Source organism: Bison bison, unplaced genomic scaffold (assembly GCF_000754665.1).
Source record: "Bison bison bison isolate TAMUID 2011002044 unplaced genomic scaffold, Bison_UMD1.0 scf7180017864039, whole genome shotgun sequence".
NCBI classification, from domain to species: Eukaryota; Metazoa; Chordata; class Mammalia; order Artiodactyla; family Bovidae; genus Bison; species Bison bison.
The window spans coordinates 3,043,805-3,069,711 of NW_011494611.1; the positions used below are offsets into that span (position 1 = coordinate 3,043,805).

Here is a 25,907-nt window from a genome sequence, read left to right on the forward strand (position 1 = left end):
ATCACTGCCTCCAGGAAGCCTTCCCTGATTGCTTGGGATGGAGTTAGACCCCCACCTCTGAAGGCACCCCTCCCCCCGCCACCTGGCATGAGTGACTCTTACACCAGGAGCTACATCAGCCATTGTCTCGCCCACGGGCACAAGGGCACACAACCATCCACTCCCTTAAAGGCAACACCCCCAAGCCCACGCTACACTGAGAACATGGGGACTTCTCTTCCTCTGGCTTCACAATTTAGATTTACAAGCCCAAATGTTGCTTTTCTTGGATGCTTTACATTTAATTAGGTGTCCTCATATCAATGGAATTGCAGAAGTCCTTATATCACTTTGAATTAGTGGTGCAGCTCTTTCAAACTTCTTTAAAAATTTTTTTTCATATATCATTTTTTAAAATAGAGCTCATTATTTTAATTATATCCATTTAAATGTACAGTGGAGCCCTTGGATATTCTCAGCACGAATCATTAGGTATATTAGTGAAAAAGCACTTGGAATCTATCTACATGCTGACACTCCATAATCTATTCTATTTGTGTCGCTGTAAAATAGATTTATATATAGATAACTACAAAATAGTTGCTCAAGATATGCTATGAATTTTATATTTAACCCAAGTCACACTTCAACATAAAATCTAAAGTCAGGCACTAAAAGGATATTTCTCAGTAAGTACATGCTGTCTGTGGTCACTAGCTCAGGCCAGAATGCCAGGATAGGAGCCAAACCAAGCAGGTCCCTACCCAAGGAATTCCCTAAGGCACCTGGCCTTTCACTAAGGTGAAGGTTCTCAAAGTGTGATCCTTGAAGGCCTAGGGGTTCCAGAGTGATGGCCCAAAAGCAACCATGGGGCCTGAATTACAAGGATGGTGGTGAGTAGGCCTCCAGGAACACCACTTTATCTGTCTCTGATACCTACAACTTTGCTTTTAGTGGTGGTGGTGGGGGGTGGGGGGGAATGGGTAAATGGTGGCCCCTCCAAAAGACAGAAAGGGTTAATCGTTCAGTGGTGTCCCGTTCTTTGTGACCCTGTGGACTGTAGCCCGCCAGGCTCCTCTGTGCATGGGACTCTCTAGGCAAGAATATTGGAGTGGGTAGCCATGCCCTCCTCTAGGGGATCTTCCCAACTCAAGGATCAAACCCAGGTCTCCTGCTGCAGGCAGATTCTTTACTGCCTGAGTCACTGGGGAAGCCAAAAGATAGACCTATGACCTAATCCCCGGAATCTGTGAATGTGAACTCATTTGGGAGAGGGCTCTTTGCAGATGTAATTCATTTCAGGATCTTGAGACAAGACTGTCCTGGATTCTCTGGGTGGGCTCTACGTGCAATGACAAGTGCCCTTATCAGAGACACAGGTGGGATCTGACAGACAGAAGAGGGGACAATACAGAGAAGATGAGAAGGCAGGAGAACCACAGATTGGACAGATGTGGCCACAAGCCAAGGGATGCTGCAGCCACCTGAAGTTGGAGAGGCAGAGTAGATCTGCCCCCAGAACCTCCAGACGGTGTGTGACCCTGGTGTAGACCTGGTTTCAGACTTCTGGCCTCCAGAACAGTGAGAGATCGAATTTCTCTTGTATTAAGCTACTCAGTTTGTTGTATTTGTTACAGCAGCTACAGGAAACTAATACACTGCTGCTGCTGCTGCTGCTGAGTCACTTCAGTCGTGTCCGACTCTGTGCGACCCCACAGACGGCAGCCCACCAGGCTCCCCCGTCCCTGGGATTCTCCAGGCAAGAATACTGGAGTGGGTTGCCATTTCCTTCTCCAAACTAATACACTACACGTGACTAAATAAGAAGACACAGCCCCAAAGCAGTTAACTTTGCAAACCCATGGCTTCCGTCAGTCCCAAAGTTTTCTTTTGCTTTGTTCTTACTCATCCCCATGGCCGGGTCTGATCTGGTCAGTCAATGTGCCCACACGCCTGCCCAGGGAGGTTTCAGAAACAAACCGCTTCCTCTGGGTATTAGCAGATGGTTCGCTGCTCATATCCACCCCATCACATCTGGCGCTCACGAGCGCCCTGTGGCCAGACAGGGAGCCATAGCAGAGGGCTGGGCCCATATCTGTCCCTCCCCACTCCACATCCAGCCCCAGCCTGGGGCCTGCTGCACAGGACAGACTCATCAACACGATGTATAATGAACGGTGTGCCCAAGGACACACAACCTCCAGCAATGAATCTGAGAACAATTATTGCAACTTCTGTCCTAGAGTCGTTCCCACTGAGCCCTGCAAGAGAGCCACCAAACAACTTCTCAGTGGACTGGAGGCCCAGAGACAAATGCCATTTCTGGCCATGTTGAAGGAAGAGTCCCAGCGATGCCAGATGCCCAGGAGTCAACCAAAGTTCTTTCTGGGTGGAGTTTCTACATCATCCCACCACAAATGCTAGCACTTAAAATTCTAGCAAGTCTTAGGGGTCATGAGAAGTCCTCAGCACACTGGACTTCTGTCCTGCCCCTACTCGAGTCAGTTTTCCCATCTGATGATGAGTGAGCTGGAGTCTGAGATGTCCAAGGCCCTGGTGGAGGCCAGACCTCTGCCCCACAGGTGTGCATGTCTCCTGTCTCTGCCGCAAGGCTCAGCCTCAGGGCCACTCCACCTTCACCAAAGGCCACTGCTTATTTCCTCTGGTACTTTAGCCACTGAAATAATGCTAAAGCTGGTGGTGAGGGATCTCTAATCACAGGGTGTAAGTAATGACTTGGTTAACTCTCTCTAGAATAAAACCTCATTAAAAGACTCCACTCATTGGCCTCAAGCTGCACTTAAACACAACACTCTCTATGAATGCATGCGGTGTTAAATGAATTAACACACATCCAGCCATGATGTCAGGGGCCGTGTGTACCCTGCTGCATAGGCTGACCACTGACCTAGTCTTCCGGTTCTACCCAGCTGCCCACCTACCAATAATTGGAGCACAAATGACCATTATCTGCAGATATTGGGAGGCTCCTCCTCAGCAATGCTTTCCAGGTCCAGTGAGGTTCCTGCCCTCCACCCCCATTCCACCAGAGCAGTTCTTTCCCAGGCCTCCCAGGACCTCCAAGCTCTTAGGTCCAACAGTCCCTACTCGGTCCTGACTGAATTCAACTCTATCGGCAGCCTTTAACGAGCTCCCCTCTCTTCTCCTCCAACTCTTTACTCACTATGCTCTGGGCCTTCCCGTGGGCCTCTCACCTTCTAGCCACTCCTGTTTCTTCTGGGGATTCCTCTTCACCAACCAACCTTTCCATGTCAACCTGTCCCAAGGATAAGTTGGAAAGCCTCTTCATACTCACTTCCCACATGATTGCACCTAGATTCATGCTTTTACATATGAACTATGTGATGATGAACTGCAAATCCTATCTCTAGCCTGGACCTCTCCCTGAGCTCCAGACCTGCCTGAACAACTGCCCGGTGGACACCTCCACCTGGATGCCTAACAGGCAGGCAACCCTGTTTACAGGTCCAAACTGAGCTGCGGCTGTGGCCCTTCCCCCAAGTCAGGAAATTCTCCTGACTCCAATCCCAGCACTCTTCCAGCTAAACCCTGCAGCCAAGGACACAGTCATCGGTTAACGGCAGTCTTGTCCATTTCGGTTAGTACAATTCCACCACTCTGGGACCATCCTCGTCTCTTCCCTCGCACTCCCTACTCATCAGTCTACCCGCAAATCCTATCAACCCCACCTTCAGAACATGTCCAGAAGCCGACCACTGCTTACCAGCCCACCGGCACCACTCTCATCAAGCTGCCTTCCCCCTCTCTCTTGTCTTGCTGTAATATTCTCACAGCCCGTCTCCCTGTTCCTATCCTGGCTGGGTCAGCTCACGTCATTCCTTGGCTCAAAACCCACTTACGGTTCTGAATCTCACCCAGAGTAGTAGCCAGAGTCCTTGCTTCAACCCTCAGGGCTCTGAGACATGCCTCAAGTGCCCACTGACTTCATCTGCTAACCCTGTCCCTCCTGTTTCCTCCCCGGGGGGCCACAGAAGCCTCCTCCCTGTCCCCTGAGCAGGTGAGGTAGGCTCCTGCCTCAAGCCTTTGCATCTGCTCTTCGCTCTTTCTGAATACTCTCCCGGTCCCCAGATGCCCCTGGCCGGTTCTCCCCTCCTCCAGGTCTTCATTCAAACATCCACATCCCTTCCCTGCCCTACGTGTTCTGCTCAGTATTTCCCCTGCACTCATTTAACACTCGTTACTGCTCGTCCTCTTCAATGTCTCCCCAGCTAGAACGAGAGCTACAAGAGGACACGGACCCTATCTCCTCAGTTGGCTGTCACTCGCAGTGCTGCCTGGTATGGGCGAGGTGATCAGTCAACGCCTGCTCACCTAAGGAGCCAAGAACGAACCTTGCAAAGGTCAATGCAACGTGGCCTTTGAGGCGTCTCCCTCTCCCCACCCCTCAAAAGAACTGTCGATGTCTGGACTGCTTCAGCTGACACCCAAAACTGAAGGCAGCAACGTCCCACCCATCTGGCCCTCGGGAGAACACGAGCTGGAGATGTTTCATTGGAGCCAAAGTTCTGAATAAGTGAAGCTTCTTCCTGAATTGTCAGTCTTATCTTCATCCTTGCCGGTGGAAATTTTCTTGAATGCAACAAGCTCTTCTTACTTTCTGAAATGCCAACAGGGCAGCCTTAGCAATGCTCTGACACCATGACTTTTTTTTCCCTCCAGTTTTGAGATACTATTGATAAAGGAAATCAGTCCTGGATATTCATTGGAAGGACTGATGCTGAAGCTGAAGCTCCAATACTTTGGCTACCTGATGTGAAGCGCTGACTCATTTGAAAATACCCTGATGCAGGAGGAGAAGGGGATGACAGAGGATGAGACGGTTGGATTGCATCACCGACTTGATGGACATGGGTTTGGGTAGACTCCGGGAGTTGGTGATGGACAGGGAGGCCTGGAGCGCTGTGGTTCATGGGGTCGCAAAGAGTCGGACACGACTGAGCAACTGAACTGAACTGATATAACATGCAAGTTCAAGGTGGACAGGGTGATGATCTGGTATTACAAATTGACACCAGCCCCTGAAGATGCAGGGGCACTCTTATATCTTTCATTGGCTGATTCAGGCCATTGGGCAGGGGTAGGGCACTGAAGTCTCAGGGTGATACCCACAAAGGAGCCTGCAGCCTCAGACCAGTGGCTCTGGGAATACCCCCTCTGCTTCTAAGAAGGTCTGGGTCCGAGTCTCACTGCCAATTCCCTGTGGCTCTACCCCACTGCTTTCTGTACCCCTGTGTGTGGACCCTGGCAGATGTCAGCAATGATGCAAGCAGTAAACAGCCAGATGTAAGAACGCCAGCATGCGGAGTGGAGGAGATGCTGATGCAATGATACAATCACAGGGCAGCCAGGACACACCAGGCGTCTAGCAGGGGCCAGGGGGCCAGCGCTGCTGCAGGCTGTACGCAAGTACCACCTCCTTGCTCTTCACAATGCCTTACGCGGCAGGTCATTTTGTTTCACAAATAAAAAAAACCGAGGATCAGAGAAACAGAGTGACTTTCTCATGGTCACACAGCTTTCTAGTGACAGAAGCAGGATTCAACCAGGTCTGTCTGACTCCAATCCTTGGACTTTTTTAAAACATCATCTGGATGATTTCTGGGTTTTTTTTTTCCTAGAGAAAATAATAAAAACCCTTGTTGAATGAATGAAGAAATACAAGACTGAATGACCGGAAGCTCCAAGAGATGGGGAACATGTGCATTTCCTTGTCTCCTACCGTATCTTTAGTATCTTGGCCAAACAGGCACATGCTCAACACTAAAAACAGAAAACACGGAAATGCAAGAAAACAAAGAAATGGAGGGCCCATCTCTGCCACAGAGAAAGGTGCGTGGGCTCTGTTCAGCGCTGACCTTCAGCTCTCCTTGATGTGCCCCAGAAGGGCGGATGTGTTCACACTTGTCCTTTGAATGTAAAAAGTTTCCTGTTTTCAGCCACAAGAACAGAAATCATGAGGATAAAGGTCACAGCTTCACTACGAACCTGGAAGGGTCAAAAGAGAAAGAACCTACAGCAAAACCCCAGTTGCTGCAAACCCCAGTACTGAGGCAGCTATATTTACTATTCCACCCGTGATCCTCATCTTCACGGCATCACCCATGCCTTAATAACCCTCAGAATTATCCACTTCTGTCATGAATCACTGAAATATTTTAATAAATAGTCAAGTAGGAAAGATTAGATTAATAGATTAAAAACTATTAACCTATTAAACAACTCTTAACAGTCTAGAAATTCAAAATATCCTACAATGCATAAATATATCATTAGTCTGAATTAATTTTTAGGCACTTAATTTTCTTCAATGTATGGCTGTCAGTCAGCCACAACGCTGGGTAATACCGCAGCTCGGAAAGACAGCGTGAAGACTTAAATATTAAGAGTTAATTCCCTGGTTAATTTAAACTTAAAATAGAGAAGAGCAGGAGTCTTGAGCAACGGCTGTCAAGTCACAAACTCCAACATTTAGCAGGTGGGGCCCTCCGGGGAAAGCTGGAAGCTTCTTTCAAGGGAGTCATGGCACATGGAAGGTTGGCCCAGGTCAGTAATAAGAGTTGCTATTAACAGTATCTTACACAGAGGCGCTGACTGTGTTTTCCAATGGGTCGGTCCACGGTATGACACATATCAGCTAGCAATGAGCACTGCTCTCTAAAGACCCGCCTTGCTATGACTCTCCCTACATGACTTTTGGGACTCTGCAGACTCAGGAATTCTCACCCACTTAGAATGCCCTCGACGGCAGGTGGGGAAGGGGAGGCCACATAGGAGCCTATGTCCACTGTCCTGTACCTTCCAGGGCACCCATGGTGTCCTACACAGACCCCGGGGAGCAGGTGACTCAACCTGAAGAGTAAGGCTACACCTAGGCTCTCACACTGGCTGTATAAACAGAGACTACACCCCTCTCCCATCAATGTTACTTCCTACCGAGGTTGTGACTTAGCCTCGATCACTGATGCCCAACACCCCTGGCCATTCACCTTGGCATGAAATGTAAAGAGGCCTCCCGACAGGACCGCACCCCTTCTCTCCTGCCCACCTTGACAACTGATGCCAGGAGCTGCCCAGCTGCTTAGAAAGCTCTGCCGTCCCTCCACCGTGCTTGCCCCATCCTGGCACTACATCTGGCCTCCACCCCTCTGCTCTCCACCCACCAGATCAGCTGATGACCTTGTCTGGGATCTGGAATGCATAGCCAGCTCCATCCATGCGCCCTACTATGAACACCCAAGCCTGGTCCCTCACTGTCCAGAGGTGTGCTGCCCCCGGATACACAAACGAGACTCCTCAATACACAATCCAGTCTCCCCAAGGCGTTTGAAGATGATAAACTAGGTGTGCGGGCTGTTGCCAAGCTTCCTAACCTGTACACACCTCTCTTTCCTGATGTGTAAGCACTAACCTCGAAGGGTTATTTAGAAGATTAAAGCACAGAGATGTTCATAAGGTGCCCAGCACGGCACCAGACACCTAGTGGGGCTCAGTAGCTGTTAGTTCTCTTCTCCTGTCTCTACCAAGTGCTTGTCAGGCAAAACACGAAAAGTGTGGTCCAACTGTGGAAAAGGGGAATTCTTAGGTCACAGGTGGAGAACTCATAACTGAAGGTAGGAGAGGAATGCTTAGCCCCTGTGAAAACCAAAGGAATGGAGGGTAGGGGCCCCTGCGAAAACCAAAGGAATGGAGGGTAGGGGCCCCTGCACACATCTGCAGTGAAGAGGAGGGAGGGGTGGGCACACATGTGGACAGGCTCACAGGGAAGGTGGTGTGATCAGGGTGGTGGGTGTGATGTGCCCACGCTCTTAACCATCGTGGTTTGTGTGAAACCTGGAGGCGGCGGAAGCCGAGGGTGAGGAGAACGATATAAACAGCGAGGCTGCGGACGTCTCTAGGGTTGCTTTCTCAGATTGAGGGCTTTTGTCATTAAAGGGCTCGAGGGACTTCCCTGGCGATCCAGGGGCTTAGACTCCGTACTCCCAATGCAGGGGGCCCGGGTTCGGTCCCTGGTCAGGGAACTAGATCCCAATTGCCACAACTAAGACCTGGCACCATCAAATAAATTTTAAAACAGGGGGAGTTTTTGAGAAGCAACCCGGTCATATCATCCTGGTTCCATTCTCAAGACTGAGTTTCTTCAGGACAAGACAAGACTTTCAGATGCTCTGTACTGGTAACTGCAGCTTCATGAGAACTTTCTTAAATATGCTCAAGGAGCACAGGTGGGAAACTCGAGCTGGGTGGTTAGACAGAGTCCGGGTTCCCGAGAGACCCCAATCGCTTCCCATTGCTGGGCCACTCCAAGCTTGAGAACCACAGGGCCATTTGGAAAAAGGATTCACCATTTTTGATACATATGACTTGCAGTTTGCATTTCTGTGGCCATCTCCAGAGGACAATCCTAAGGATGTCTGAATTTTCCTGCATCTGCCTTATTTGTGCAGTTAACAGTAACTGATTAAGCACAGTGAACTCTGCCCACCAGAAAAGCAAGGAGCCCCCTTGGAGGAAGGAGATGAACCCTTACAGCCAGCCTGCAATTTATGATTTTTATAGCCAAACCCTGGTCCCAAGTTTAGTAAGGTGAGAACACACATTTCTGGAAATCAAATGAGTTCTAATTACAGGATCAGAAACCTACAGTCAAGACAAAGACTGAAAAGTGAAAGTGAAGTCGCTCAGTCGTTTACAACTCTGTGGCCCCATGGACTGTAGCCGACCAGGCTCCTCTGTCCATAGGATTCTCCAGGCAAGGATTCTGGAGTGGGTTGCCATTTCCTTCTCCAGGGAATCTTCCCCACACAGGGATCGAACCTGGGTCTCCCACATTGCAGACAGACGCTTTACCATCTGAGCCACCAGGGAAGCCCCCAGGATAAAGATGGCACCTGACTAAAACATACCCAGAGCTGGTTCTCATATAATTCATTCTGCTAATACCATCCTGGTCACTGACCAGCATCAGGCCTACTGGTACTATGGAATTTTGTGCAAATAAGGTTAATTTGTTCAGGGCTACTTTAATTTTCCTGCTGAAAGCCAAAAATGCTAAATAAAAAGAAGCTATTATTTGAAAACAATTACACATCCATACACATGTGCTTATGAGATTTAACTGTCCATGGTGGGGGGTGGCGGGGGGCGGACCTTGGCTTAAAGGACAAGACCCAGTGAGGCCCAAAGCCATCTGATTATTTGGTTGACCATGAACAAGTCTATTTCTCAGGCCCTGTGAGAAGGAGAGATGCCAACTGGTGCCTCAGAGGGACCCTGGAGGGTCACTTGAGATACACAAACTGCAGGACACAGGAAGTGGATCATGGTGGGCCCTCAAACACAAGTTCCACACCCACAGTCATCCCCACCTCCAGGCTCCCTCTGATGTCCAGGCTCTATGAGAAGTCAACTGCCACCCACTGTCCCCTCCTCCTGGGAATGGAATCCAGCACTGCAGTGACGGTGGCAATAAAAACAAGCATTTACCGAAAATCTACTACAGGCCAGGCATTGGGCTAAGGTATAATGCCACTTAAAAAAAAATTATTTGCCTGTGCCAGGGCTTTCTTGCGGCATACAGGATCTTTTTTCTTTTTAAGTTGTGGCATGTAGCATCTTTTAGCTGCGGCATGTGGGATCTGTTTCCCCGACCAGGGATCAAACTCAGGCCCCCGGCATTAGGAGCATGGGGTCTTAGCCACTGGACCACCAGGGAAGTCCCTACATACCATCATTAGTGCACCTGATCCTCATCCACACCACTATGAGGGCAGTATGAATATAACTCCCCATTTTACAGATGAGGAAACTGAGGTCAGGTAACTAGCCTAAGGTCATACAACCAGACAGTAGGTGGTGCCAGGATCTGAACCCAGGCAGTGTGGGCTCAGAGAGGGGGTGAGTGAGATGCCCCACAGACCAGGCATGCAAAGTGGGAGCCACAGGGACCATCCTGTTCCACTCCGGGGCTCTCCCAGGACCAAGCAGAAGGCTGTGCATTTTGAATGCAGGACTCACAAAATGCTGTGCTGAAATGAATTCCTCAGGCCTGAAAAACATGGCCTTTCAGACACTCCCCTCCAAGCCTACTGTCTAGGGTCCTGCCTGTCCTGAGCTTTTGGCAGTACCTCTTTAACATCTTGCCCCTTGCAGTTTATTCTTCTGGCAGACAGAATGATCCTTTTAAAACCAAATCATGTCACTCCTCTGCTCAAAACCCCCAATGGTTCCCCATTTCACACAGGGTAAAGGCCAAAGTCCTGACAAAAGTCCCCAAGGCCCTGTGAGCCATGTCAGTCTCCCTGTGGTTGCTCCAACACATTATGCGCACTTCTGCCCAGGGCCTTTGCACCTACTGTCCTCTCTGCCTAGAATGCACTTCCCCAAATGACCGCTTGACTCAGTCCCTCATTTCCTTCAAATCTCTGTTCAAACATCACCTTCTTGTTGATGCAATACTCCTTCTGACTTTCCCAATCTCCCTCTCTGCCCTTCCCCCAAAGCACTTCTTACCATATGACAGACGATGTAGTTTCAGTATTTATGTCTCCTCCATTCCCACAAGAATGTGAGCTCCACAAGACCAGGGATTTCTGTTTTGTTCGCCACTGTATTTACAGCACCAGGGTCAGACCCTAGTACTTAGCAGGCACTCAGTAAGTGTTTGTGGAATGAATGAATGATCCTTGGTCTTATCACCTTCTCCTCCACCCCAGTCTCCCTGTCTATACGGCCTGGATCACTTGTTAGGCAACTGGTACACATGGCAAACAAACGAGTCCCTCACCGCCTCTATCCCTGGCCTGCCTTATCTCCAGATGAAAGGGCTGGACCAGATTATCGACAAAGTCCTTCCAACACTAAAAACCTTCAACTGACAGAAAAAAGGGGGCCCTAATTCTTCATTACAGCAAGGCTGAAGCTACATTTATTTGACTATGAAAACTCCATTCAGAATGTCAGAATTTTCTACAGTTAAGGCCCCATAGCCCTCCACGCCTCTTAGAATAAATGAGGTTTAAATGCACTGGGCTACGTGATCTGTAACCTGCACACCAGGTTAGCATTAACCTCAAGTGCTGAGATCACTGGTCTTGTAAAACCGACCCAGGCTGGGTTACAGGGAAGTAAACCAAACCACCAGCAGTCGTCTCCTAGGATCAGAAACACCACCTCTCCTTGTCCCCCTCAATTTAACACTAATTCCTTAGCAGCCCATGCTGTTGCTTTTGGGGTTTAGCCAGAGGCCCTCTGGAGAAGGAACAACATGAGGTGTTCTGGGCCAAAAGGAAGGCGCTGGGACGAAAGCAGACCCTGGTGTGATAACACAGCGTGCATGGCACAGCTTGGAGCGGAGGTCAGAGAGTCACAGGTCCTTCAAGGTCAGTCCCAACCAGGACCATCCAGCCTCACTCTTGACTTCGGGGAGCCTCGGGCTTTAGTCTCTCCATCTGAAGCCGGGACTGCATGAGTCTAATGCTCCACAAAGCATCCAAGACTCTTAACCCTATCTGGCCCATCTAACCCAATATCTGGGCTCAGTCATGCCTGACTATCTTTGCAACCCCATGGACTGTAGCCCACCAGGCTCCTCTGTCCAAGAGTCAAATTCACCAGCGGCATCAGCTTAGGGGTATGTTAATGTTCTCTGGACATTTAATGCAGAACTCACTTCTTACACTGATTGCTGGGTCACTCGACAATAACACTGCTCTGGTCTTTCAAAGATGCTCTATTAGCTTTAATGACAGAATCAATATAAACTCCTTCTGAGGCCCCGCCTTCTGGACAAGACTCCAGCCGACGGCCCAGCCCTGGTCCCCTCACAGGCTCCTCTAAACTCGGTAAATTGATCACTTCCTACAGCAGCAGGAGGGCATGGTGGTGAGGCATCTGCGTCAGAAGAGTCAGACCCGGGTAGGACCCTGGCTGTGCCGCTCACTTCCAACTGTGTACATACCTCTCTGGGCCTCGGCAGCTTTGGTAGTAAAGTGGGAATAATAAGATCATCCTTCACAGAACCGTGATAAAGATTACGGGCCGTGCTGTGTTTAGTTGCTCAGTCGTGTCTGAGTCTTTGCAACCCCATGGACTATAGCCCGCCAGGCTCCTCTGTCCATGGGATTCTCCAGGCGACAGCACTGGAGTGGGTAGCCATTCCCTCTTCCAGGGGATCTTCCCGACCCAGGGATCAAACGCAGGTCTCCCTCACTGCAGGCAGATTCTTTACCCTCTGAGCCACCAGGGAAGCCCAAGAATACTGGAGTGGGTATAGACTATCTCTTCTCCAGGAGATCTTCCCAAACCAGGAATTGAGCCACAGGGTCTCCTGCATTGCATGCAGATTCTTTACAAGCTGAGCTACCAGGGAAGCCTCATAAAGATTATATTGTTTAATAAATGTAAATCACTTAGCTCAGAGCCTGACTAAATGGTAGTTATTTTTAGAATTTTTTTCTCTGCATCGCAAGTCATGCAGTAAGGTCTGGGCTGACTCTTTCTGGTGTATGCTCTGGCACTGTGGTAGTCACAGGGGGCTCCATCACTAAGTGTATGCAGATATAGGTTAATCAGGGAGAGCAAACAGACGGCACACAGGCCACCTCCCGCCTCCCCTGACCAGGCCAGGCATCTCTAGCTGATCTCAGCACTCACTACATCCTTGGGCCGATAAGACACAATATAGAGCTTCAGGCACCTGTGAGCACTGTGGGGAAACCCATCTGCTGTTCTCAGGTCGCTAGGCAGAGACGGTGGCCTGGGAGAGATCCGTGCATTAGAGAGTGAGGGCAAGGGCCACACATACATACAAGCGATGAGGAAAGAAGGGAAATGTGTTCACTGTTGCAGACCCAGCACTTTGAATGGTGCCTGCCATGGAGCAGGTGCCCAAATGTCTGTTGGATGGATAAATTAGCATCTAATCCATCTGAGTCCATAGCACAGAGTACTGGGTCTAACCTAGCAGGTGTTCAATGAACAAGAGAGGGCGGTGGAGGCAGCTGGCTAGACCCTCACTTGAGTACAGAATCAATAAGTGGACAGAGCACCAGCTTAGGGAGGGCCAAGGCCTGATACTGCCACTCACTCAGCACATGACCCTGAGCAGGGTCTCTTCTCCCCATGTGTTCAGTGAAGGGAGTGACTAGACAAAGCCCAAGGCCCCTTTTAGTCCTGACATTCAGATCTAGGAAGCATGTCCAGGCACTGGCAGTCTAGGGACTCTCGCTACCCCACAAGCCATAGCCTCATACACTGTTCTTACACAAGATTCTCATCTCAGGGGCCCAGGAGAGAAATACAAGGGCACTGGGCAGCCACTGGCTACATGAGTCACTGTCTGGATCTCCAAGCCCAAGCTCGACTGTTCAGCCCTTCAATCTAACCCGCACTCCCTGCCCCTACACTATCCCAGCTTCTCCCACCTCATTCAGGGTACCCATCCCATAAACACTCACTGAGTGCTGGCTGGGGATCAGCCCAGGGCACTGAACAAGACAGAAGTGGCCTCTGGAGCTGGCACTTGAGAAGCAGAGAAAAGCACACAAATACGAGGAGTAAGTGAAGAGCGAAACAGGCCACAAGCGACACAGGCCACAGGTGGGGCTGGAGGGGCTCAGAGAAGGCGTCTCAGAGGGGAGGATGGGGTTGGGACCTAGAGGGTGAAAGGGTCATGGAAAGAGTGGGGAGAAGAGCATCCCAGGCAGAGGAACAGCGGTTGCAAAGACTCTCCGGCCAGGAGCTGGCAAACTATGGGCACTCGTGATTTACGTGTCATCTGTGGCGGTTTCTGGATTATGCTGGCAGAGGTGCCACAGTGACCTGTGGCCTGTGGAGTGTGAAGGGCTATCTGACCCTTTATAGGTAAAGATGGGCAACCCCTGGTTTACAGAGTTAGAGGGTCAGGGTAGCTAAAACAGACTGAGCAAGGAGGAGACATACGAGAAGACCAGGGAGGTGGGTGGAAGCCAGGCCATGCTGGCTTGGGTGGGTTACACTGATCTCCAGCCTGGTGTCAATGCCTCCTTTCGAGCCGTCTCCAATCCATCCTGCAAATGGGGGCCAGGGTGATCTCCCTGAAACACAGAGCTGAGCACCCTCCCCTTCTTCTCCCATGGTTTCCCAAAGCACATTACAAGGAACACTAGCTCCAGGGGACAGACTTCAATAAAAGCATGCCATAGTTAAGTAAGTTTGAGAAACATGTCATTCTCCTCTCTCTCTCTCCGATGCTCTCAAGCAAGTACCCTAGCATGTGAAATGCTTTGGAAAGTTCCACAGCAAAGAAATCTGCGGACTTTGACTTGCCATTCTTCAAATTATTTGGCCAAAGAACCCTTCCCCCAACCCCATAAAAATCTATTAACATTTAAAGAACCAGTGTTCCATGAGCTGAAGGGCATACTCCTGTGCTTGGCACACCCAGCTCCAGTAGGTAATCCTAGAGCCTGTCCTACATTTTGTGGATGTGGCCTGGGAAGCCTTCTCTCTAGGCTGTCCCTTGCCTTCTTCTTGCCATCAATGCCCTAAATAAAGGTCATCTGGCCACCCCAGCTGCTCTATCCAATGGAAGAGCACCGACGTTTATAGCAAGCGAGTGTCTGCCAGCACCCCTGGTGATAGACGTCTACTCCACGGGCCTGTCCAGGGTTGCTTTCCCCCTATCTTCGGTCACAACATTCCCGCTCTCCTTTGGGGACCACCCTTCCGCCGTCCCCTGCCAGCTCCAAGGGTGAGGTCTGGCTAAGCAGACTATTCCACCCTCCTGATTTGGAGGGACGGGCTTAGGGGAGGAGCACAGGACCAAAGTCAGGCCAATGAATTCCAGACTAGCCTGGGCACCCTTGGAGTTCACGATGAGGCAGTCGAGATGGGATTCAACCCCAGGTCCTCCTGCCCAGTCTTGCACTTCACCCCCAAGTCTCCGCTAACTTGAGCAGCCAAGGCCAGTTCAGCATTGAGTCATCCTTAGATTCCAGTCACAGGTGCCCACAGAGGGCACCAGGAGGGCTGGGAAGTGTTACTCACAGCTCCATGTCCTCCAGGGAAGTATGGCTACTTCTCAGCAAAGGGGGCTGGCCTGGACCATCCATTCTTTCAGGTGGTAGGTGATGACCAGACAGAGGTGGTTGTTGGCCAAGCGACCAGGGATGAAGGAAAGGGGAGTGCGGCAGAGGGCAAGGGAGGGGGGCATACCTGCTTGCCGCGCTTTTCCTTCCAGCTGCACTGGCTCCGTCAGCCTGCGAAGGAAATCCAGAACACCTACATCAGCCAAGAGGAAGACACAGAGGCTACCCACTGTACCCTACCAAGCTCCCACTCAAACACCAGCTTTCAGAGGGGTGAGCGGGCCACCACCCCCTGCTCCATTCCTCCAGGCTGGAAAAATCTGCCCCCAGTGGCAAGAGGAGGTCAGGACAGCCATCCCCCGACCCCACCCTCCAACACCAATCTGCTTGGCCTTTAAACCCAGCCGAGCACCCACTGCCAACATAAACCCAGCAACCACAGAGCTCCTGGGACTCAGTGAAAAGTAAGTAACCAGCTAAATCTGAGATTGAATTGCACCATTTTTATTTTCAGCTGGGATTTCCAATAAAACAGTAGCCACAGATTTATTCCTACCGACTGGAGGGGGAAAATCTTATTATGTTAAAACAGGCTGTGCCCCAACCCTGCAAGGCCAGGGAGGCAAAGGAATGCTGGGTTGTAATCGCGTTTATTTGGGGGGTGGGAGGTGGGGAGATAAGGCTAACCAAATGAAATCTTCAGAAATCATGAAATTCTGGTTCAGATGGAGAGACTAAGGCTCTAGAAGAGAAGGGAGTTGCCTGAAGTCTCATGAGGAGTGAGTGACAAATACCCAGCGATCCCAGTGACACCTAGGCCCATGCTGGGGAGACCTCAATGCTAAGGCCATGGACATGGGAAAAAACTAAGGCCATGGGTTCTCCAACACCCCTAGTTGGAGATGCATGGCCCAGCTTTGGGGGAACATTTATGATAATAGTAACCACAGTTGGAATAATGCAAGTTCAAAACTCAAGTGCACATGTGTTTCCAAATTCAGAATCTTTCCAATTTTAGAATGGTAATATGTTGCATGTGTTCTATATTTTGCAACAACCCTGGAAGGGTCTGGGGAGCACCCGGTGCTCAAGCAGGTTGACATTTCTGTAGTGAAACATATGCAGTCAGCACATGGGTGACAGGAAGCCGGCACCTAGCCTCCCCCTCCTGGTCAAGTTCTGTCACCTCACCAGTTAGAAAACATCTTTTCGTTTCCAAGCTTTTTGAAATTCAGGGTTGCAAATGAAGGACTGAGGACTTAAAAACAGCAGCAGCTACCTGTTAATGAGTGCCTCTGAGAAGCTGCAAACTGGCAAAACCAGATGGTGGACTTTGATTTAAACAGTCAATATATAAAAATAAAGGGATTTCATCCCCCCCAAAGCCAGATGTTCAGCTTCTAAAAGCAGCATGCAGTCCCACATGACCAATCAGCTTGAGTGGACATACCTGGTTAGCCACAGTCCCCACCACCCCCTCTTGTCTACTTCCCCACCCAGTCCCCTGTGGGTACCAAGACTCACTCCCCCAGCCAACTTCCCACCCAGCCCTAACGTGTGGGCACTGAATGCCTCTCATTTAATCCTCTGGACAGGTTCCCCAACACACATACACAGTCTTCCCATTTTACAGGTGAGGCACCGAGGGTCAAAGAATTTAAGTCATTTATCCAACATTCCTTGTGGCTCAGCTAGTAAAGAATCTGCCTACAATGTGGGAGAGCAGGATTCAATCCCTTGGTTGGGAAGATCCCCTAGAGAATGGAAAGGCTACCCACTCCAGTATTCTGGCCTGGAGAATTCCATGGACTTTACAGTCCATGGGGTTGCAAAGAGTCAGACACAACTGAACGACTTTGACTTTCACTTTCATCCAACATCCCACAGCTACAAGCCCAGGTGTGGGTCATTCCAATGCCCACTTTCCTCGGCTCTGGAATATTTTATCTCCCTCCAACACTCAAGAGAGCCAATTGGGAAATGGGGTGAGTGTACACAGCCCCCACTGCCCACAGGAAGGAAACGGACAGTGAAGGGGGTCACAAACAAGGAGGCAGAAACACAAGGCTTGGGAGGGAGAAGCTAATGGGACGCCAGTGTATTATTTCCATGGAAGAAACAAGAAAGCAGAAGATGGTTTGCAAACAATTTCACTGGGAGCAAAAGAACAGGATCAATTACAGCCTCTTTCCGACATCTTGCATTCCTCAAACTTGTAAGGAAAACGAATGCAAGGAGTTGTTTGAATGTTCATATCAGAAAAGGCAAAAGTGGGAGGGGTGGAAATTCTGCTCCCAGAGAGCTTGAACACAGTAAAACCTCCGGCGCACCTTTCAGACTCAACTACATGTGTATTTATAGAATTTCATACGTATCTTTAATGTTATACATATTTTTTTGTCCTTCTCCTTCACACATAATTTCACACAAAGTTGACCAGTTCAAGTGTTTTGAACATGCAACTGGGCAGGGAAATGAGTCTCTCTTCGGCACAGCTGCCCATCTCCATGTGCGTTCCCATTTTCCCTTTTATTGTGTTCATGATATTTGAACTTCTCATCACTGGTACCTACATACATTTTCGTTTTCCACTCATTTTTATCAAACTAAGACAAGGTGCTAAAAATGTTCAAAGAGCTGTCCAAGCAAATCTTTCTGTAGAAGCCTAGATGGGATGGGATAACTGGAGGGAAGAGCGCATCCCTGCAGGGTGGGAAATGTCTGTTTATTGGCAGATATGAGAAGCAGATATGGAAAGGTGAGAGAGATGGACCACAGACCACAAGTGAGAGATGCTCAAGAGAGCACGTGTCAATATCACAGCCTCTCTCAATCTCAGCCTTTGGGCCTGAGTCCAGACCCACCCGAAGCTCCAATACTTTGGCCACCTGATGTGAAGAGCAGACTCATTGCAAAAGACCCTGATGCTGGGAAAGACTGAAGGCAAGAGAACAACAGAGGATGAAGTGGTTGGATGGCATCATCGACTCAATGGACATGAGTTTGTACAAACTCTGGGGGATGGTGAAGGACAGGGAAGCCTGGTGTGCTGCAGTTCATAGGGTCACAAAGAGTCAGACATGACTTAGCAACTCAACTGAACCAAACTGAACCAGACTACTTTAATGGGACAGCCTCTATGGGCCTCCCACCCCCACCAGCCACAGTGCTGAGGACACCGATTCTCAGTTGCAGAGATCCCTAAGTTGCCAGGCTGGCTTTGTCTCTGTCCTCACAAATATCTCAAAGCAAGTCTTACTGTTTGAATTAAGTTGATATTGCCATTTTCCTGGGCCCAAATGGTCTAGTACCAGCAATTTCATTCAATTTGACCCAAACCACAAACTCACAGATTACCCAGTGTAATCTGATCTGATTCTCAATTTGAACCAAAGTTTAAGAGCACAGGGACTTAGAGTCAGAGGGTCTGAATTCAAGTCCTGGGTCTGCCATTTTTGAGCTGTACAATCCTCGGCAAGTCATCTGCACTCTCTAGTCCTCAGTTTTTTCATCTGCAAAATGGCAATATGCCAACACTAGGATCTATTTGCTTGGGACTGGAGGGAGACTTAAACATGATAAATAAGCTATACACATAAAACTACTTAGTGTGAGCCCAGCTGTAATAATAATAATCATCATTAACAACCCTAGATACAGCTATAAAGGGTACCATTTATTGGGCCCAAGAAACCGAGGCATAGAAAAACAGAGTGACTTGTATAAGAGTATAGAGAAGATGGGCAAGAGGCAGGATCAGTCCTGGACCGAGCCACATGTCTTCCCAGCTTGTCCAGGGGCCTGATCTGAATCCTCGGCTGCAAGACAGAAGGTCATAAGCATCTACCAGACCCCACGGCCCTAAGGCTTTCTCCAAAGGGCTGGTCAGAGTGACAGTGAATACAGTGATGCTGGTAAAGTACTAAACAGAGGCCAGGTACGTGTAGAAACGGAAACCCTACTGCTGATGCCACCACGGGACCATGTGCGCCTAAAGACGCAGCTTCCGCCTGGCTCTGTCTGGGTCTCACCTTCAACTTGGGCACGCTCTTTCCTTTCCCTGGACCTGAGGTTCTCACAGGTAAAAACAGGGACAGGAGGCACAGGAGTTCAATCAGATCATCGCACCTCCTTTCATCTCTGACGCTCTATGTGGAGTTGATGCAAACCTAACCAGACCTCTCAAGGGTAAAGGAAGTATGATGGGGGGTGGGCTCATGAGAGACCTTCCTCCTCTTACGCAGGTGGGGGTAAAGGTACACAAACCCAGACCCCCCAGCAGCTCCCCAAGAGGGCACCCAGCCCCACCCACTCCTTACCACACCAGCTTCTTCTCAGGGCCTGGGTAAGGCTATTTTTGGTTTCATCCGACCCTCCTCTTCCCTCCCAAATGAACGCTGAGTTGTTCTTTTCCATTCTCTTATTAAGGATTTTCTTGGAAAGAAAATATTATTCCTAACCCAGAAATTTTATTTCTAAATTTGTGCAAATGTAACTTGTAAGACATTAGCTGCATTTCACATTTTGTGCAAATGGCAGAAACAGGCAATTCGTGTGCTACGGGATGGGGGCTGGCCAACGATTTCGATAAAATAAACCCTTTTTTAATTTAAATGCTAATGCACTGAATTAAAATTTAATAACTGAGGAAATTGAAAAGCCGAGCAGGAATATTGGAAATAAATCCAAGCAGAAACAGCTGAAATTAAAAATTCTAGAGAGTGGGAGGATAGCAGCTAAGCTGTCTTATATGATTACATTTTTTTTTTTCAGAATGAAGCAAAAAAAAAAAAAAAAAAATCCTATCTCTCGCTGGCTCCAGGGCAGTAAATCCACAGTGCTGTGATTTATTGCTCAATTTTCCTGAGGGAAAAAGGCTTTCTTTCATGCTGAAATATTTCATAAATTTCAAGCCAGCATAAATTCTTAATTTAAAAGTTATGGAGGTCACATTTAGTGCACTGGTACGGTTCCAAAATCTTAAAGGAATAGCAGCAACCAAAAAAAAAAAGCAAAAAGGAGGGGTAGAATTTGCTCCTTTTTTTTTTCCTTTTTTCCATTTTGGTTTTAATTCATGAGTTGAAATTTCATTATTAAAGATTCTTCCTGGATGGATGGAACCCAAGCAAGCACGTGGGGAACTGGTGTGTGTTTGGAAATCTGCTGCAAAAGATGAAGAGATAAAGATTTAATTCAATTATAAAAAGGCATTTTTTTTTTAAAGCCACTTGAGGAATTTCTGGTAAAAATTTCCTCCCTTCATTGCCCGGGAAGGGGTGAGAGTGGGGGAGGGTGGCCAATGTAATTGCTTCTCTTAGATCGCTGATCTTTTGTGCACACTGATATATTCATTTGTTATACAGCTGTTCAGCGGCGGAAAGAATGCTGGGGCGCCCATAATTCTAAGCAAATCAATCAAAAATTAATGATTTGTCATGCTTGCACAATGGAGGAAAACAGCTCCTTGGGTCCTGGCTGCCTGATCTGGAAGAATGAAATGCCTTTCTGCGATAAGAGAGCAGAGCCAGAGGCTCACGGGGCCTGAGGGGCCACTGGAAATGTGGGGGCTCGTGGCCCTGGAGCTCCAAGAAAATGGAGTGGGCATCTCCAAGATGGCGCATCAGCAGTCAAGCCCAGGACAGACCTGAGACAGCACATTTCCGTGGTGGTATAATTAAGATCTTGCCTTTTCCCTCCCCCACTGCAACTCAAAAATTGCTTCCTCCCTGGAGACTTAAATGACTCCCCCTCCCCCCAGCAGATCTGATTAGTCCGGTTCATTGTTCTCCCAACACGGCTAACACACTACCACCAGTGCCTTTCGCCAGCTCTACGGGATGGGGACCACCGTTCCTGGAGAGCCTGTGTTGCCCCAGACCCCTCCTGGATAAAGACCACATCCCACATGTGATTGTGTCTCTAGCACCCAGCTAAGGGCTTGGCAAAAGCCAAATATTCAGCAAATATGGTTGAATCCATTAATTACTATTTCTCAGGTAATACAGATCAGCTGGTAAAGAACCCACCCGCAATGCCAGAGACCTGGCTTCGATCCCTGGGTTGGGAAGATCCCCTGGAGAAGGGAAAGGCTAACCACTCCAGTATTCTGGCCTGGAGAATTCCATGGACTATACAGTCCATGGGGTGGCAAAGAGTCGGACATGACTGAGTGACTTTCACTTTCACTTTTTCTGATACTGAGGTTGCTTCGATGAATGATAAATTGCACTGGCAATTATACATGGGTCTTGCCTGGAAAATCCCATGGACGGAGGAGCCTGGTGGGCTGCTGTCCATTGGGTCGCTAAGAGTTGGACACAACTGAGCGACTTCACTTTCACTTTTCACTTTCATGCACTGGAGAAGGCAATGGCAACCCACTCCAGTGTTCTTGCCTGGAAAATCCCAGGGACGGAGGAGCCTGGTGGGCTGCCTCTATGGGGTCGCACAGAGTCGGACACGACTGATGTGACTTAGCAGCAGCAGCAAGCTATGACAATCGATCTTAAATAATCAATCCTTTATTCACTCAACACATATTTCTTGAAAGCCTACTATGTGTCACGTACGATGCTCGGCTTTGGATGGACAACTTCAAACCCACTGGTGGACAATTCCATGCTCTCAGTGTTCACTGCTTCTCAGCTTCCTTCCATCCTTGGAAGGGAAGAGTGGACACGAATCTGGGGGAGAAAGGGATGCCCCCTGATTGTTCAAATCCTTCTGAAGTCTCAACTTCTTTCTTACTAAGTCACGTGACTGTTATATTCACAAGCACCAAATGCATATTGGTCCAAAATATGTCTGTGTACTTTAGTTTGCACATAAAAATTGTTTTAAATTACCAACTGGTACAACTGACCCTGCAGGAAGAAGCTCAGCCTCAGCAGTGAGTGAAATCAAGTGCACTTGACCTGGAGGCCTGCAGGAGGCACCAAACCTTTGAGAAGAACCTACCAGAGCCTCAGGACCTGCCCAGAGGATGACTCTATGTCCCCTACAATTTACTGAGGACAGGAGGACAAGTGGGTCTGAAACAACTCAAGCCCCATTTGCATATCTCTTTCCTTTCCAACCACCAATAGATCCCTCAAATCTAACTTGAACTTTTGTCCCAGTGAGTCACATGACTCAAGTCAGGAGAAAGGTGTTTGCTCATCTCTCAAGTATTTACTGAGCTCCTTCTATGTTCCAGACACTGTTTTAGGCAAATGTGGTTGAATCTGTTATTATTTCCCTGCCTCACGGTGATCACAATCAAGTATGTGTGGTAGTTACTCAGTCATGTCTGACTCTTTGCGACTCTATAGACTGTAGCCCACCAGGCTTCTCTGTCCATGGGATTATCCAGGCAAGAATACTGGAGGATCTTCCCAACCCAGATATCGAACCTACATTTCTTGCCCTCCTGTACTGGCAGGCAGATTCTTCACCACTAGCGCCACCTGGGAAGCCCCATACTCTAGAGTGTGTGTGTGTGTGCATGCTGAGTGGCTTCAGTCATGTCAGACTCTCTACAACCCTATGGACTGTAGCCTGCCAGGCTCCTCTGTCCATGGGATTTTCCAGGCCAGAATACTGGAGTGGGTTGCCATGCCCTCCTCCAGAGGATCTTCCTGACCCAGGGATCAAACCTGTATCTCCTGTGACTCCAGCATTGCAAGTGGATTCTTCAACGCTGAGCCACCGGAGAAGCCCATACTCATGTATAATCAAGTATAATTACACTAAAGGGCAGGGCGGTATTCAGAATGCTGGGCCAAGGGAAGAGCTGTGGGCTGCAATTTGAAGTGGATCCGAGTAGGTGTCACTGGGAAAACAATGGAAGGTGAGGGGGTTGGCCATGCGGTGACTGGGAAAAGAGGAATGGCCAGTGGAAGACCGAAGGGCAGGCGTGTGCATGGTGTGCTCAATGCACAGACAGGATGCCAGCGTGTCTAGGGCAGATCAAGCGAGGATGAGAGAAGGTCAGCTGTGTAGAGCCTCACAGCCACTGAAGGCTTTGGCTTTTACTCCGCAGAGCCACTGAAGGTTTGGGCAGAGTCATATAATTTGACTTCCATTTTTTAAAACATCACTGTGGTTGCTCTGTTGAGAACAGACCATGGGGCAAGGATGGAGGCAGGCGGGAGGTTGGTAAGGAGATTACTGTAGCAATCCAGGTAAAAGATGAAGGTGGCTGGAACGAGGTTGTGGGAGCGTGGGAACTGAGGAGGCATTCTCAGTTCTGAATACATGAAAAGGTAGAACCAACAGGACTTGCTGATAAACTGGAAACGAGACATGAAAAAAAGGAAGAATCAGGAAAGATTTTAAAAATCTTGGACCAAGAAAAATGGAATTGCATTCGTCTGCTGATGAGAATATTAATCATCAGCCTATCACTTTACAGATTGTCCCACCGCACTGAATCCTCCAAATAACCCCATGAAGAAGACAATGCAGTTTATGCCCCTTTGACCAAGAATTAACCAAGCACCCAGGGGGGCCAAGTGACTTGCCCAAGGTCACACAAGGCTTGGGCAGGGCTTACACAGGTCTTCTCACCGAAGTCCACGGTCATTTCCTCTACATACTTGGCCCTTCGTCTCTAGAACTGATGAATCAAGCCTGGTCCTAAACAATGTAGATGAACTATTTTCCTATCCAACCACTGGGCTCCAACTCAAACACAATCCACTTTTTCTCACCAGGTGTTCCTGAAAAACACCCATTAAGGGTGTCTGTATCAGCACTGAACAACAAGCTTTGCAAGTTAAAAGAGGATTCCATTCCCAGGGAACTAAATATGTTATAAATTCCCTAATTAGACCCTGCTTCTTAGATCACAATCAGTGATATGTTTCTACCATGTGGTATGTGGTTTTATTTTCTATTTATTTTCCCAACTGAACACGGTTACTTAAAGCCACTAACTGAGTGCTTTAAGGATCCGAAGCTTGAGCGATGGAGTGGAGGCTGCCTGAGAAGACTCTGAGTTAAAAGAACTGAACCCAGGAGGCTGATACCATTTTTCAATTGATATTTATAGAGTTCAGACTAGATGTGTGATTCTGAGCAAGGCCTTGGGGGGACGGGCACTATGATGAATCAGACATGGCTCCTTACTCATTCACCAAAATACTACCCATTAAGTGCCTACTATGTGATGGGTACCAAGATAATTACTGCAGACACAACAGCAACAAGAACAGTGGGGGAGGCAGACCGTGATTATTTACTTCACACTCTCAGTTTATAGTTATCAACTAGGAGACTTGCTCTGAAGAGAAAGGCTTGAGTTCCCTGAGTATCTTTGACAACAGGATCCACTGAGATGACAGAGTTGGAAAGGACTTTCCTGTGGGAAGGATGCTGGAACAGGGCACAGAGCACCCCCATTCAATAGCGGGAATGCAAAATCTAATGCAAATGGCGTTAACACAAGCTGGGTGCCAGCGAGCCAGCAGAAGGGTGCCATCTGGCCCAGCTAGAAAGCCTGGGTCTCTGAATCTTGTGTGGCTACAGCCTTCTCTGAGGGCCTCCACTTCTGGAGGAAGGGACCAGCCCACTGACATGGCCAGGCTCACACAGGAAGCACCTGACCAGACCCCAGGCCAGAACCTAGAGGCTGAGGCAGGCAGGTCCCTCACTGACTGGCCAGATTTCCAACTATTAGAGAAATCCACAGGAAATGACCGATGTCTTTATTCCTCTAGGTTACCATGCATGTCTTTTTGCTCTTCCCCAAGCCCTTGCTATCTGAAAACATGTGTCAAGAATACATCAGGCTTCCTGGGAATGGAACCAGCACAGGCTCCCTCTGTTTTATGCAAGTTTCTCCTTCTGTCTGGTGGGCAGCCATGCAGACTGCAGCAGGGTCCTTTTACTGACTTCATCATACCCAGCATCGTCATCTTTACCACCACTATCACTGTCGCCATCACTGGCATCACCACCATCAGTATCACCAGCATCACCACCACCACCATCATCACCACCAGCACCACCACCACCACCAGCACCACCACCACCAGCATCGACTTCGTCATTGCCACCAGCAGCTGGTAACTACTGAGCGAGCACCTGTAAACCAGGCTGAGGAGTTTCAGATTTACTCTAAGGCTCATAGCCTGCTCAGAAGGCATGTGCACCTCTGAAAGCAGCAACTGGTTACAGTACGGAGGCAGGGAGCGCAACACAGAGGCCACTGTCATCTTCCAGAGAAGAGATGATGATGCTCTGGGAACCGTGGTGGAAGAGAGAATGCTCCAAGACCTAGAGCTATTGGGAGTGACAAAGATCTCCTGAGATAGCATTTGGAAAGTGCCCGGGGTGGAGCTAGCATGCAGTAGTTGCTCAATAAATGAAGGTTTAAAAATAAATGCACCATTGCAGCTGCTGAGAAACTGTCAGCCGTGGACTGCGTGCAGACGACTGGGAGTAAAAGGTGAATCCACTTCCACCCCTGAGGCCTGACTCATGGGCCTCAGAAGAAGCGGGGAGTCCTGGTTCAGAGAGGAGAGGCAACAGCCTCCCCTGGGCTGCCGTGTGGGACTCACCCCTAGACCACAAGCCTCATTCTCATCCCAGGGTGCCGGATGCCACCATATTGGGAACCCTCAGTCCCTACCTGGACCTAAAGGATCTAGAATAGTTCCTGGTTGCTTAATGAGGGTAAATTCTATTTGCTCAGCTGGGCTGGATCACAGAGAATTCTAAAGTTGCATCAAAAAGCATGAGGCTGTTCCTGGGGTCAGGCCCAGCAAGATTATTAGTTTTTGTTTTGGCTTTCTTACTTTTCATACTGAAATAATTTTTCATTTATAAGACAGTTGCAGA

The 25,907-nt window shown here is 48.9% G+C and overlaps 1 protein-coding gene across 1 annotated transcript in view; it reads right to left on the minus strand.

Annotated features, from left to right (window-relative positions):
* ZNF618 (zinc finger protein 618) overlaps window positions 1–25,907 on the minus strand; it is a 123,669-nt gene that overhangs the window by 79,874 nt on the left and 17,888 nt on the right. The window contains exon 2 of the mRNA XM_010835192.1: window positions 15,214–15,279. Within this exon, the coding sequence (XP_010833494.1) occupies window positions 15,214–15,279 (66 nt within the window). The remainder of the gene's footprint in view (window positions 1–15,213; window positions 15,280–25,907) is intronic.